The 13233-nt window shown below is 46.5% G+C and overlaps 1 protein-coding gene across 1 annotated transcript; it reads left to right on the top strand.

Annotated features, from left to right (window-relative positions):
* Positions 1-11138: 11138 nt before the first annotated feature.
* LOC132581855 (olfactory receptor 5C1-like) lies at positions 11139-12062 on the top strand. The gene has a single exon (XM_060253274.1). It carries the CDS (start codon positions 11139-11141, stop codon positions 12060-12062), a length of 924 nt encoding a protein of 307 aa, XP_060109257.1.
* The last annotated feature ends 1171 nt before the right edge of the window (positions 12063-13233 follow it).

The following is a 13233-nucleotide window of genomic DNA, read 5'->3' on the forward strand; positions in this document are numbered from 1 at the left end:
TTTTAGCAGCAGAAAAGAGCAAGAGCCCAGTGGCACTTTAAAGACTAACAACATTTGTGGCAGAGGATGAGCTTTCGTGAATCACTGTTCACTTCTTGAAGCATCTGAGGTAGGGAGCCATGACTCACGAAAGCTCCTCTACTGAGTCTGAGGTGCTTCTGGACTCTTGCCCTTTCTACCGCTGCAGACAAACATGGCTACTACCTATCTTGATCTTTCAGAGGTGGTTTGTCATTGCCTGCTCTACATTGCAACCTGGTATTCCTTGGTGGTCTCCCACCCAGGGGTGGGATTCTTGCAGGAGCTCCTTTGCATATTAAGCCTCACACCCCTGATGCAGCCAATCCTCCAAGAGCTTACAAGGCTCTTTTTTGTAAGCTCTTGGAAGAAGAAGATATTGGATTTCTATCCCGCCCTCCACTCCGAAGAGTCTCAGAGTGGCTCACAATCTCCTTTACCTTCCTCCCCAACAACAGACACCCTGTGAGGTGTGTGGGGCTGGAGAGGGCTCTCACAGCAGCTGCCCTTTCAAGGACAACCTCTGCCAGAGGTATGGCGGACCCAAGGCCATGCTAGCAGGTGCAAGTGGAGGAGTGGGGAATCAAACCCGGTTCTCCCAGATAAGAGTCCGCACACTTAACCATTACACCAAAATGGCTCTTGGAGGATTGGCTACATCAGGGATGTGTGGCCTAATATGCAAAGGAGCTCCTGCTAGAATTCCACCCCTGCTCCCACCCAAATACTGACTAGGGCCGACCTTGCTTACCTTCCAAGGTCTGACAAGATCAGGCTAGCCTGGGCTATCCAGGTCAGGGCTTTTTATTTTATGTTATTATTTTATTAGCGACAGGATACCAAAATCTTGAGCTCCTGCAAATCAGGTTTTACTTATGGCTTTCTCTACAAGTTGGAACTAGAGTAACTTTGAAGAAGGAGGAGGAGGAGAAGCTATTGGATTTACATCCTGCCCTCCAGTCCAAATCTCAGAGCGGCTCACAATCTCCTTTATCTTCCTCCCCCACAACAGACATCCTGTGATGTATGTGGGGCTGAGAGAGCTCTTAAAGGAGCTGCTTTTTCAAGGACAACTCTGCGAGAGTTATGGCTGACCCAAGGCCATTCCAGCAGTTGCAACTGGAGGAGTGAGGAATCAATCCCAGTTCTCCCGGATAAGAGTCAACACACTTAACCACTACACCAAACTGGCTCTTAGCTCTGATCCTTATACTGGTGAGCCTCATTCTTCTTTCTCCTTTCTGTATGTTGTTTTTCTAAATAAATTTATTTTGTTGTCAAAGACCCGCAGCATGTTTCTTGGTAACTACAGCTGCTTACCCCTATCCAGTTGGCCTGAGGTTCAGAAGATGATGTTGTAAAACTTGACTCTGCAGTGTTTATGCTATGGGGTCTTACAGCGTTCTCTTCTGTCCCTGCATGCATTTCAATCTCTACATGAAAGCAGACATCATCTGGAGATGTGGAGTGTCGTGAGAATTTTGGATTGGGGTCCTAAAAACCGTATGCTTATGCTCTATGTACTATGAATGTATTAGACCAACTTTAAGTGAACCAAACTCCCAAAATGCTTTTCGGCTATCTGACCTCTCAGAGACTGCAGCTGCCAAAAGTTGTGTGTAATTATCTGTTCCCAGGAAAAGATAAGGAAAGACACCTAAGGGTAACAAAACAGTTACATTGAGACATCCCTCGGAAATGCAAGAATTTAATGGATTTATGTTACCAAATGGCCTGAACCTGTAAACATGCAAACAACTGAAGGTATGGAAACAAGTGTCTTGTCGGGATGGACCTGTTGTTACCAAAGCAAGCAATGGGCATCAGAATTTACAGTATAGCTAAGATAGAAGGACTGCTGTATAAGTGTTTTGTTGAATTAGCTGGGCAACAGAGGGCTGCCCACCCTGAAATTCTGTTCTGTGTTAAAGGTTAACTTTATTTCCAAATAAAGTTTACATTGTTGTGTGAGTTTAGCATTGCTTGTTTCACTTCTAGCTAGCCTTAGATCAAGCCCACCCCCCACCACCACCACCCCTGGGCCACACACCAGTACCGGTCCATGGCTGTTCAGCAACCGGGCCACACAGGAGGTGAGCAGCAGGTGAGCAGCACGGCCGGATCTAGGAGTGGGGAATCTACACCAACCGGATGACTGCCTGACTGAAGAGCCTTGCTTGGCTCCCCCCCCCCCCCGCCCCTGCTTTCCAGGAGTCAGGCAGGTGCTGGAACCTCTGGCTGCCAGGAGGAGGCATTGGGACTACTCAACTTGGTGGGCTGCTGCTGTGGTGTGTGCTGCCCTGTGTGCATGCAAGGAGGACGCTTAGGGGCAGGGGCAGCAGTGTGACTGCGCAGAGAGCGTGAGGGTGGTGCCTCTGTGCCTGCCCCCTTCCTCTCTTACAGAGTGCTGCTTGCTTCCTTCCTACTCCTTCAGGCAGGCTTCATGCTCTGTGTCCTCCCCTAACCTTTTCCGCAGCTGCCCCTAGCTGGTGGAATGAGTTGCCGGACAACGTTAGGGCTCTGTGAGAGCTCTTACAGTTCCGCCGGGCCTGTAAAACAGCACTCTTCCACAGTGCTTTTCCATAATGACAACTTCTCCAGCAACGGACTAGGCCCATACGCCAGACTAGGCCCATACGTCACTCTGGACTTCCCACCACACTATGGCAATTTGGGGTCCCTTTGGAACATCTAATACTGACCATCCAGTTTTGCTGCTGCCATCGGAATTTAACTGCTTCATGAACCATTGTATTAGCACCTATTGTTATGCTGTTTTATAACTGATGTTTTAAAATCGTTTTATGTTTCATGCTTTAATGGTGTTTTATCCTGTTGGTCATTTTTCGACCCCAACCTGTAAGCCGCCCTGAGCATCGGCTTGGCATGCAGAAAGTCTCAGGTTCAGTCCCCAGCATCTCCAGTTAAATAGATCAGGTGGTAGGTGATGCGAGAGACCTCTGCTTGAGACAAGTCTAGAGAGCTGCTTCCAGTCTGAGGCTGTGATCACACCCACTGAATAATGCACTTTCAATCCACTTTCAATGCACTTTCCAATTGGATTTTACTTGTGAGAACTGGCAAAATCCAGTTGGAAAGCGCATTGAAAATGGATTGAAAGTGCATTATTTAGCGGGTGTGATCGCAGGCTGAGTAGACAACACTGACGTTGATAGACCAAGGATCTGATTCAGTAGAAGGCAGCTTCATGTGTTGAAGCTGTGAAATATCTTGAATGAGTGCTTAGCAATAGCAGTGGGCTGGGTGAGGACCACTAACGTGAAGTTCAGTCAGATAATGTGAAGATATTGTTGGTCAGTAGGAGAGCTGATTAGAGAAATGGAATTCATCCTGTTCTGGACAGGGTATACTCAGCTTTAAAGAACCAGATTCAGTGTTGGGGAATATTATTACATTTATTGGTTCAGACAGATGCTCAGATCTCTCATATGAAGACTGCAGTGCCTTTAACCAGCTTTGGCTGTTTCATCAACTGCAGCTTTTCCTTAAAAAAAAAAAAAAGTCAGATCTTGGCCCTGGTTATCCATGCTGGGATCATGTCTTTGATAGGCGGCGGTCAGATGACAGTCTTGGTGCAGTCTGGCTGTGCCTCAATTTTATCTGGTGTTATTTGTTCTGGAGAGGTTTGTCCAGGGCCCTTTTTTGTAGAAAAAGCCCAGCAGGAACTCATTTTCATATTAGGCCAGGGCTGGTGCATGGGAGTAGGCAAAGTAGGTAGTTGCCTGGGGCGCCACCTGGCCTAGGGGCACCACTGGGTGCCTCCTCCCAGATACATTACTCTGGCTCCTGACCACTGTCACCTTGTTTTCTCCCATTACCAAGCTGCCCTCAACAAAGCAAAGCCACCCCCATCTCCCCAATGTGCGACTTGGTCTCCCACCTCATCCTATCCCGCCACCCTCTTTCCTGGTGTGGCCAGCAAGCACTTATTCTCACAATTTTTTTTATAACATATCACATTTAAAAAAAAATTAAAATTAAAAATCAGTAAATTAAAAATGTGAAAAGTTTCAAGTTTGGTGCTCTTCATTTTCCCTATATTTTTTGATAAAGGGGGGGGGGGGCGCTAGCGGATGATTTGTCTAGGGCACCAGAAAGCCTAGCACCGGCCCTGTATTAGGCCACACCCCCTGACATCACCATTGTTTTGCAAGGGAATTTTTTTGTAGAAAAAGTCCAGCAGAAGCTCATTTGCATATTAGGCCACACCTCCTGGTGCCAAGCCAGCTGGAACTGTGTTCCTGTGCATTCCTGCTCAAAAAAAAAAAGCCCTGGGTTTGTCCAAACATGCCACTCTTGGCCTCTCAGTCCAAACATCACCACCTCTGGCCTCTCAGTGGTCTGGAGATCAATTGTCATTCTGGGAGATTCCCAGGCTCCATCTGGAGTTGATAAAGGCAGACAGGAGCCATGACAAAGTAGCTAAGATGTAGCAATACAGTAAACCCTATGTTGGTTCATTAAACACTAGAAAACAGCTTTCAATAGGTTATTACAAAATCATACAATGATCCATCACTTTTCCATACTATTAAGGTCAGTCCAATATCTTGAAGATAATCTGTGCTCTCAGATCTTGCAATACTTGTCTTACAAAATGCTTGTGTAGTCCCAATAGCCAATAAAAGTCTTATTCAAATCTTGAGATGTTGTGAAGTTCTTCATTACTTGCTTCTCAATGATAAGTCATGGACCTGGAGAATCAGGCCTCTGATGGTATGGTTGACTAAATCACTGTTTCCGAAGTCTTTATTGAAGAGGCATCATCAAAGGTCCTTCTAATTCCAAAAGGACAGACGTGTCTCAAGCAAGTAACATTGATACTTGCAACTTAAAATGCATTCTCCAAGCTGGTGGCTGGCTTGGCTTGGTGAAGTGATTTAAAGAGGCAAATGCCTTCTCCAAGCCAGCCAATGGAGTGGTAGGGCTTTGAGAGCCACACAATATGTGTGAAAGAGCCACATGTGGCTCTTGAGTCACCGTTTGGCCATCACTGTTCTAGAATATTCCTTCCACTCATGACTACTGAGGTAAACAAAGGCAGCAACTTTGTGGTCTTCCTCCCCTTCACTAAGCCTTCAGCTGGAAGCCATTTATCTGAAGCGACAGCCATCGACCCAAAATGGCAAAACAGTACTGAAGAAATAAATCATTGAGCTTGACCAAGTGATGAAAACTCCTGCAGCAATACCAAATTCCTTTGAAACATCACCCAACTTCAGTGACTTTGATACTATCCATGATTGCTTTTCCATAAGTGGGAATAAAAACCTGAAGCCCGCTTAAGAGTCCTTGTAGAACACAACTTCTTTCCTCCCACTAATTGGGTACAAAGAAACTGGGTACACTAATTGGGTACAAAGAAATCATCCTTCTGGGATTGATAATAAATCCCTCTGGGTACAGTTTTCAAACCACTTAAACAAACCTACGGCTTTCCTCATGAAGGGCTTGATCAGGAAGTAGTGACATAAGTAGGGGGTGTTCGATCATCGCTTGGGAGACATTATGATGTCCTGAAGCAGCTTAAGAAACCATAAAGCCAAGCAATCTGAGGAAGCTAACCATGTGAGAACTGGCAGAAGAGACGCGCGTTTTCTCCCTGTTCAGGTAGGATGGTGACATGCTAAGTCAGGGGTGGCTAAACTTGCTTAGTGCTACATAGAATAAATGTAAGATGTTTGAGAGCCACAAGACATGAACATCAGAATTTGAGAGCCAAAAGACCTCACCTGGAGTATTGTGTTCAGTTTTGGGCACCACATTTTAAGAAGGATATAGACAAGCTGGAATGGGTCCAGAGGAGGGTGACGAAGATGGTGAGGGGCCTGGATACCAAGTCCTATGAAGAAAGGTTGAAGGAGCTGGGCATGCTTAGCCTGGAGAGGAGATGGCTGAGAGGTGATATGATCACCATCTTCAAGTCCTTGAACGGCTGTCATATAGAGGATGGTGTGGAATTGTTTTCTGTGTCCCCAGAAGGTAGGACCAGAACCAACGTGTTGAAATTAAATCAGAAGAGTTTCCAGCTCAACATTAGGAAGAACCTCCTGACGGTTAGAGCGATTCCTCAGTGGAACAGGCTTCCTCAGGAGGTGGTGGGCTCTCCTTCCTTGGAGGTTTTTCAACAGAGGCTAGATGGCCATCTGACAGCAATGAAGATCCTGTGAATTTAGGGGGAGGTGTTTGTGAGTTTCCTGCATTGTGCAGGGGGTTGGACTAGATGACCCTAGAGGTCCCTTCCAACTCTATGATTCTATGAAGGAAGGAAAATAGATGAGGGGAGGGAGGGAAAAGAAAGCAGCTTTAACTTTAAATGCATTCTCCAAGCTGATGCCTGGTTTGGCCTGGAGAAGTGATTCAAAGAGACAAATGCCTTCTCCAAGCTGGCTAGCAGGGCAGTGGGGGCTTCAAGAGCCACATGACATGTGTGAAGGAGCCACAGTTTGGCCATTGCTCTGCTAAGTAATGAAACAGTGGCCTTTTCCTGTCTGACTCCTCGGCTTTGTCTTCCATAAGGTGGTCAGATGGCCCAGGGAACACGACAAGAAACCTCCTACCTAACTCTATGGGGTGATCTGGAGAAGGTGGGCAGCTTTGCTCTAGATTAAGGTGGGGTAAATGGGTTGAAATGATCTGGTCCATTAGAGAAACCAGAGATAGAAAAGTCTACCAAGTCATCATCTGCAATAAAATGATTTCCTAATTTCAACCTGGACTGTAAATATCCCATGCCACCTTACAGGAGTCCAGAGCGTGGTAATACTTTTAACGTACCGTTGAGAGAGAGAGAGAGAGAGAGATGAAGGACAGGTCTTTATATTACAATTACTGTGGGGAATGCAAGCATTACGGGACATCTCCTGAAGAAAACATATAAAGTGTGGACATCATACAAGATGTCTGAGAGCTCTAGGTCAGGGTAAAACTGGAGGTCTAAAAGATGCCTGTAAACGTTCATAGGAAAGACACGCTTTCAGCAGCATCATTTCTGCTCTTCCATCACCAGCACCCTCAATTGACCGAAAGCCTTCTGCTCCCTTAGAAGATTCATTCTCCATTGTCTCTAGAAACATACAAGGTGCCACCTCATTCTTCAAATTCCTTACCAAAACTCACCTTTTCAGAGAAGCTAGGTGCTAGTGGAAAGGACCATCAAGTCACACTTAACTTATGGTAGCCCTGTAGGGTTTCCAAAGCAAGAGACAAGCAGAGAGGCCATTGCCTGCCTCTGTGTTGCAACTTTGGACTTCCTTGGTAGTCTCCTATCCAAATACTAACTAATAATTATCCAAAATAATACAAATTCAAATACCAATACGGATAATAAGCTACTGCTTAGCTTCCAAGATCAGATGAATTTGGGCTATCCTGGATGATTCAGATCAGGGCTCAGTGAAGCTTAATCCTTTCTAATAGTCCCCAATGGAAACGCATAACCTCATTATACTCAAAGAATCACAGAGTTGGAAGGGACCATAGAGGCCATCTAGTCCAAACCCCTGCCCAATGCAGGATCAGCCTAGAGTCTAAGCTATGGAGTCTTGTGAGTGAACATCCAGCTTTGAGAGCTACTGGCATTCAAGTTGTGAGCTACTGCACAAATAAGGTTGCTCTGGGGCCATTTTCCCTAAGACAAATATATGTGAGCCGGAGGCTAAAAAAACCTGTGAGCTAGCTCACACTAACTCAGCTTAGAGGGAACAGTGCTTCTGAGATGTGACAAGATCAGTCTGTAGTATATTTATTATATATATTTATGTATGCAATGGAACGGCATGCTCCTCCCCTAATATCTGTGTCATTTTAGTTTGTTTATTTATTTTATTCAATTTTTAGCCCGCCCTTCCCGTAGAACAGGCTCAGGGCAGGCTACATCATAAAAACAGTCAACAGTAAAAACAGTAAAAGACCAATTTAAAATATATAAAATCTAAAATTACACAGACTAAAATTACAGACTAAAAAGTTTGGTCCTGTTAGGTACAGCTCTTGTTTCAGTTTCCAGTTTTGTATGTTAGCAGAAGTTGTTGGGGCTGCCTCCTTGCAAAATTCAGGGCTGATGCTTTAAGCCAGCGTCTCTCTGCTGAATGGACCTGAGAACGGATGCCTGAGCGAGTACTCTAACCTGGGAACCCACAGCCAAAGGGGGACATTACACAGCCTAGCCTGGGCCAGCCTTTGGAATTTAGACCACCATAAGAAGGGATCTGATGGTGCCTGGATTATGGAACTCCCTCTCTTGTGGTAATTCTTAGTATGAAAACAGATCCAGGGCAAAGACTTAAATATCTCTCCCCCTCCGCCCCTTTAAACCATAGTCTCCATGGGTGCTTTCAGCTAAAAAAAAAAAAGTGAAGGAAAGCTGGATCAACACGTAGCAGGACTTCATTTTGATATTACTCTGCATTGGCAAACCATCGCTGAATGTCTCTTACCTTGAAAACCCTACAGGGTCACCATAAGAACATAGTGACTTAAAGGCACTCTCTACTGCACCACCAGCTTTCTCACTGAAGAGATTTTTTCACATAGAATCATAGAGTTGGAAGGGACCTCCAGGGTTATCTAGTCCAACCCCTTGCACAATGCAGGAAACTCACAAACACCTCCCCCTAAATTCACAGGCTTGCTGTCAGATGATGAAGAAGATATTGGATTTATATCCCGTCCTCCACTCCGAAGAGTCTCAGAGCGGCTCACAATCTCCTTTACCTTCCTCCCCCAGACTAGGATGGCCATCTAGCCTCTGTTTAAAAACCTCCAAGGAAGGAAAGCCCACCACCAAGGAGAGCCAGTTTGGTGTAGTGGTTAAGTGTGTGGACTCTTATCTGGGAGAAGCGGGTTTGATTCCCCACTCCTCCACTTGCACCTGCTAGCATGGCCTTGGGTCAGCCATAGCTCTGGCAGAGGTTGTCCTTGAAAGGGCAGCTGCAGTGAGAGCCCTCTCCAGCCCCACCCACCTCACAGGGTGTCTGTTGTTGGGGAGGAAGGTAAAGGAGATTGTGAGCCACTCTGAGACTCTTCAGAGTGGAGGGCGGGATATAAATCCAATATCTTCATCTTCTTGAGGAAGCCTGTTCCACTGAGGAACCGCTCTAATGGTCAGGAGGTTCTTCCTAATATTGAGCCAGAAATTCTTCTGATTTAATTTCAACCCATAGGTTCTGGTCCTACCTTCTGGGGCCACAGAAAACAATTCCACACCATCCTTTATATGAAAGCCCTTCAGATACTTGGAAATGGTGATCAAATCACCTCTCAGCCTCCTCTCCAAGCTAAATATGCCCAGCTCCATCAACCTTTCCTCATAGGACTTGGTCTCCAGACCCCTCACCATCTTTGTCGCCCTCCTCTGGACCCCTTCCAACTTACTTATATCCTTCTTAAAATGTGGTGCCCAAAACTGAACACAATACTCCAGGTGAGGTCTTACTAGAGCAGAGTAAAATGATACCATCACTTCACATGATCCTGGAGTAATTCTTGTCATGTGTCTTTTTAGGCAGACCATTTCTCACTGTCAGCTCAAGTACCTGTGGAAAGTGAGTTCCGTCCTCAAGATGTACAGAAATTTATCTGTTTTAATGGTGTATGTTTTTATGCTGAACTGTTCTTTAAAAAAAAAAAAAGTAATCATATATCTGTGCCATCAAGTTACAACCAGTTTAGGGTAACATCTGAGTGGGGTTTTCAAAGCAAGAGATGAGCAGAGGTGGATTGCCATTACCTGCTTTTATGCAGCACCCCTGAACTTCCGTGGTGGTCACCCACTCAAGTATAAACCAGGGCTGGCACTGCTTAGCTTCTGATCAGCTTGGGCTAGTCTGGGCTATGCAGAATGGATTTTAATTAATGTACTTGAATGTTTTATTTAAGCAGCCCCGTGGCGCAGAGTGGTAAAGCTGCAGTGCTGCAGTCCAAGCTCTCGGCTCATGACCTGAGTTCGATCCTGGCAGAAGCTGGGTTCAGGAAGCCAGCTCGAGGTTGACTCAGCCTTCCGAGGTCAGTAAAATGAGTACCTGGCTTGCTGGGGTAAAGTGTAGATGACTGGGGAAGGCAATGGCAAACCACCCCGTAACAAAAAGTCTGCCATGAAAACGTTGTGATGCAATGCGACCCCAGAGTCGGAAACAGCCGGTGCTTGCACAGGGGACTACCTTTACCTTTTAAAATGTTTTATTAATTTGGAAGCTGCCTCAGACAGGTTTCTGGAGGGGTGGCATGAAAATGTTCTCTCTCTCTCATGGCCTGACCACTTGATATGTAGTTGTGAGTGTTGGCAGTAGGGTTGCCAAGTCCAATTCAAGAAATATCTGGGGACTTTGGGGGTGGAGCCAGGAGCACAGTTGTGACAAGCATCATTGAACTCCAAAGGGAGTTCTGACTATCACATTTAAAGGGATTGAACACCTTTCAAATGCCTCCCCTTTTTAAAAAATAATGAAGGATAGGGGCACCTTCTTTGGGGCCTCATAGAATTGAACCCCCTGGTCCAAACTTTTTGTAACTTTGGGGGTATTTTGGAGAGAGGCACTGGATGCTATGCTGCAAATTTGGTGCCTGTACCTCAAAAAACAGCCACCTGAGCCCCAGATACTCACAGATCAATTCTCTATTATACCCAATGCATTGCTGTGGAGAACCAAGTTTGACTCTAATCTGGGGAACCAGATTTGATTCCACACAAAATGTTCCCTCTAAGCTGTGGAGTCAAGTTTTGTACAAAAATTCTACTTTGTGAGCTACTGGCATTAAAATTGTGAGCGAGCAATTTGGCTACTGCAGATCAGTGTGCTCTGGGGCCATCCTTCCTCAGCTAAGGCAAAACTATGTGGAGGCTAAAACACTGTAAGCTCACACTAACTCAGCTTAGAGGGAACGCTAAGTCCTCCACATGGAGCTAGCTGGGCAATCTTGGGTCAGTCTCAGTTCTCTCAGAGCTGTTCTCTCAAGAGTAGTTCCTGTCAGAGCTCTCTCAGCCCCACCTACCTCACAGGGTGTCTGTTGTGAAGAGAGGAAAGGAAGCCGCTGTGAGACTCTGAATGAAAAGTGGGGTATAAATCCAACTCTTCTTCTTCTCCTTCCTAACAGATCCAATGGCACGTTACAACAGCACCCGGGTGACTGAATTCATCCTCCTGGGTTTCACTTCCAGACGTGACATTCAGCTCCTTCTCTTCAGCATCTTTCTACCCGTCTACCTCCTCGGTCTGGTGGGGAACCTCTGCTTGGCCATCCTGATCCGGGCCGAACGGTCCCTGCACACGCCTATGTACTACTTCCTGAGCCATCTGGCCCTGATAGACTTGTGCTCCTGCTGCACCGTGGCCCCCAAGATGCTCCTGGGTCTCTGGAAAGGCCAAGACACCACTCCTGTCCCAGCGTGTGCCCTTCAGATGTTCTTCTTCGCGGCTGCCTCAGACGCCGAGTGTTGCCTCTTGGCCGCCATGGCTTATGACCGCTACGCAGCCATCTGCCGCCCACTCCACTACGGAATGGCCATGCCGCAGTCCCTCTGTCGCCTCCTAGTGGCGGTGTCCTACACAGCAGGGGTGGCCTCCGGAGCCATCCACTCGAGCATGGCCTTTCGCCTGCCCTTCTGTGGAGCCCGCACTCTGGACCACTTTTTTTGCGACATCCCTCCCGTGCTAGCTTTGGCCTGCGCCAACACTAACCTGAACCAGCTCCTGCTCTTGACGGTCTGTGGGGCGATCCAGAGTGTCACTTTGGCGGCCATTATGGTTTCCTATGGAATGATCCTTTGTACGGTGGGGCGGGCAGGGTCTCAAAGAGCCGTATCCACTTGTGGCTCCCACCTGACAGCTGTGGGGGTGCTATACAGCACCCTCATTTTCATGTACCTGCGGCCTGACGGAACCTACGCCCCCCAGACTGACAAGATGGCCTCTGTCTTCTACACAGTGGTCATCCCCACCCTAAATCCAGCCATCTACAGCCTCCGTAACGTTGACGTGAAGCAAGCGGTCCGGAGGAGATTCAGTAAGCAGAGTAGAACGTGAAAGGAGGAGGACAAAGGGTCTTCAACTACACACAGTCCTCTTTTCAGAATTTAGCAGACAGAATTGCTTTATTAAGGAGGAGAAAGATGTGGGATGGAGTAGGAAACTTTAATTCAATTTGATGTAGATGTTAAGAGCAACAGACTGTAATCTGTAGAACTGGGTTTGATTCTCCACTCCTCCTCCACATACAGCCCCAGTTGAGTGTTCTTGGGTCAGTCACAGAGCTGTTCTCTCAAAAGCAGTTCTCTCAGAGCTCTCTCAGCCCCCCTGCCTCACAGGGTGTCTGTTGTGGGGAGAGGAGGGGAAAGGAGATTGTAAACTGCTCAGAGACAGCGAGAAAAAGGCAGCAAAAGGGTTAATATTTCCCTCTCCCTCATACCATTTATAAGAGCCTTGTGGCGCAGAGTGTTAAAGCTGCAGTACTGCAGTCCTAAGCTCTGCTCACGGTGGAAGTTTGATCCCCGGTGGAAGCTCACGGTCTGAGTTTGATCCCCGGTGGAAGCTGCAGTACTGCAGTCCTAAGCTCTGCTCACGGTCTGAGTTTGATCCCCGGTGGAAGCTGGGTTTTCAGGTAGCCAGCTCGAGGTTGACTCAGCCTTCCATCCTTCTGAGGTCGGTAAAATGAGTACCCAGCTTGCTGGGGGGAAAGTGTAGATGACTGGGGAAGGCGATGGCAAACCACCCCGTAAAAAGTCTGTCGTGAAAACGTTGTGAAAGCAATGTCACCCCAGAGTCGGAAATGACTGGTGCTTGCACAGGGGACCTTTCCTTTCCTTTCCATACCATTCTCCTCTCTAGTAAAGCAATCCAGACAGCTGCATTTGTAAAAGAAAAAGTCGTTTAGGAAAGCATCTTGCAAAACCGCTAGAAAAATCTTGGCTCTTTTCCTGTCTTCTCCATTTTAATTTCACTTTATTTTTTTAGTGTTTTATTTCACTCTTAAGTTATTTCTCGGATTTAAGCAAATGTTATAGCAAACATCCGCACAATGTAAAAAAAATGCAATAAAATATGAGATTTCAAGAGCTCCCACTGCTCCTATTTCACTGACATTACCTGTTCATGACAAAGCACGAGCCGACTTTTGTCATTCGTTTGGAGACATTTTATACCGCAATCCTGATCACAGTTATGAAGTTCTAAGTCCATTGATGTCAATGGACTTAGA

The sequence above is a fragment of the Heteronotia binoei genome, chromosome 13, assembly GCF_032191835.1.
Source record: "Heteronotia binoei isolate CCM8104 ecotype False Entrance Well chromosome 13, APGP_CSIRO_Hbin_v1, whole genome shotgun sequence".
NCBI lineage: Eukaryota > Metazoa > Chordata > Lepidosauria > Squamata > Gekkonidae > Heteronotia > Heteronotia binoei.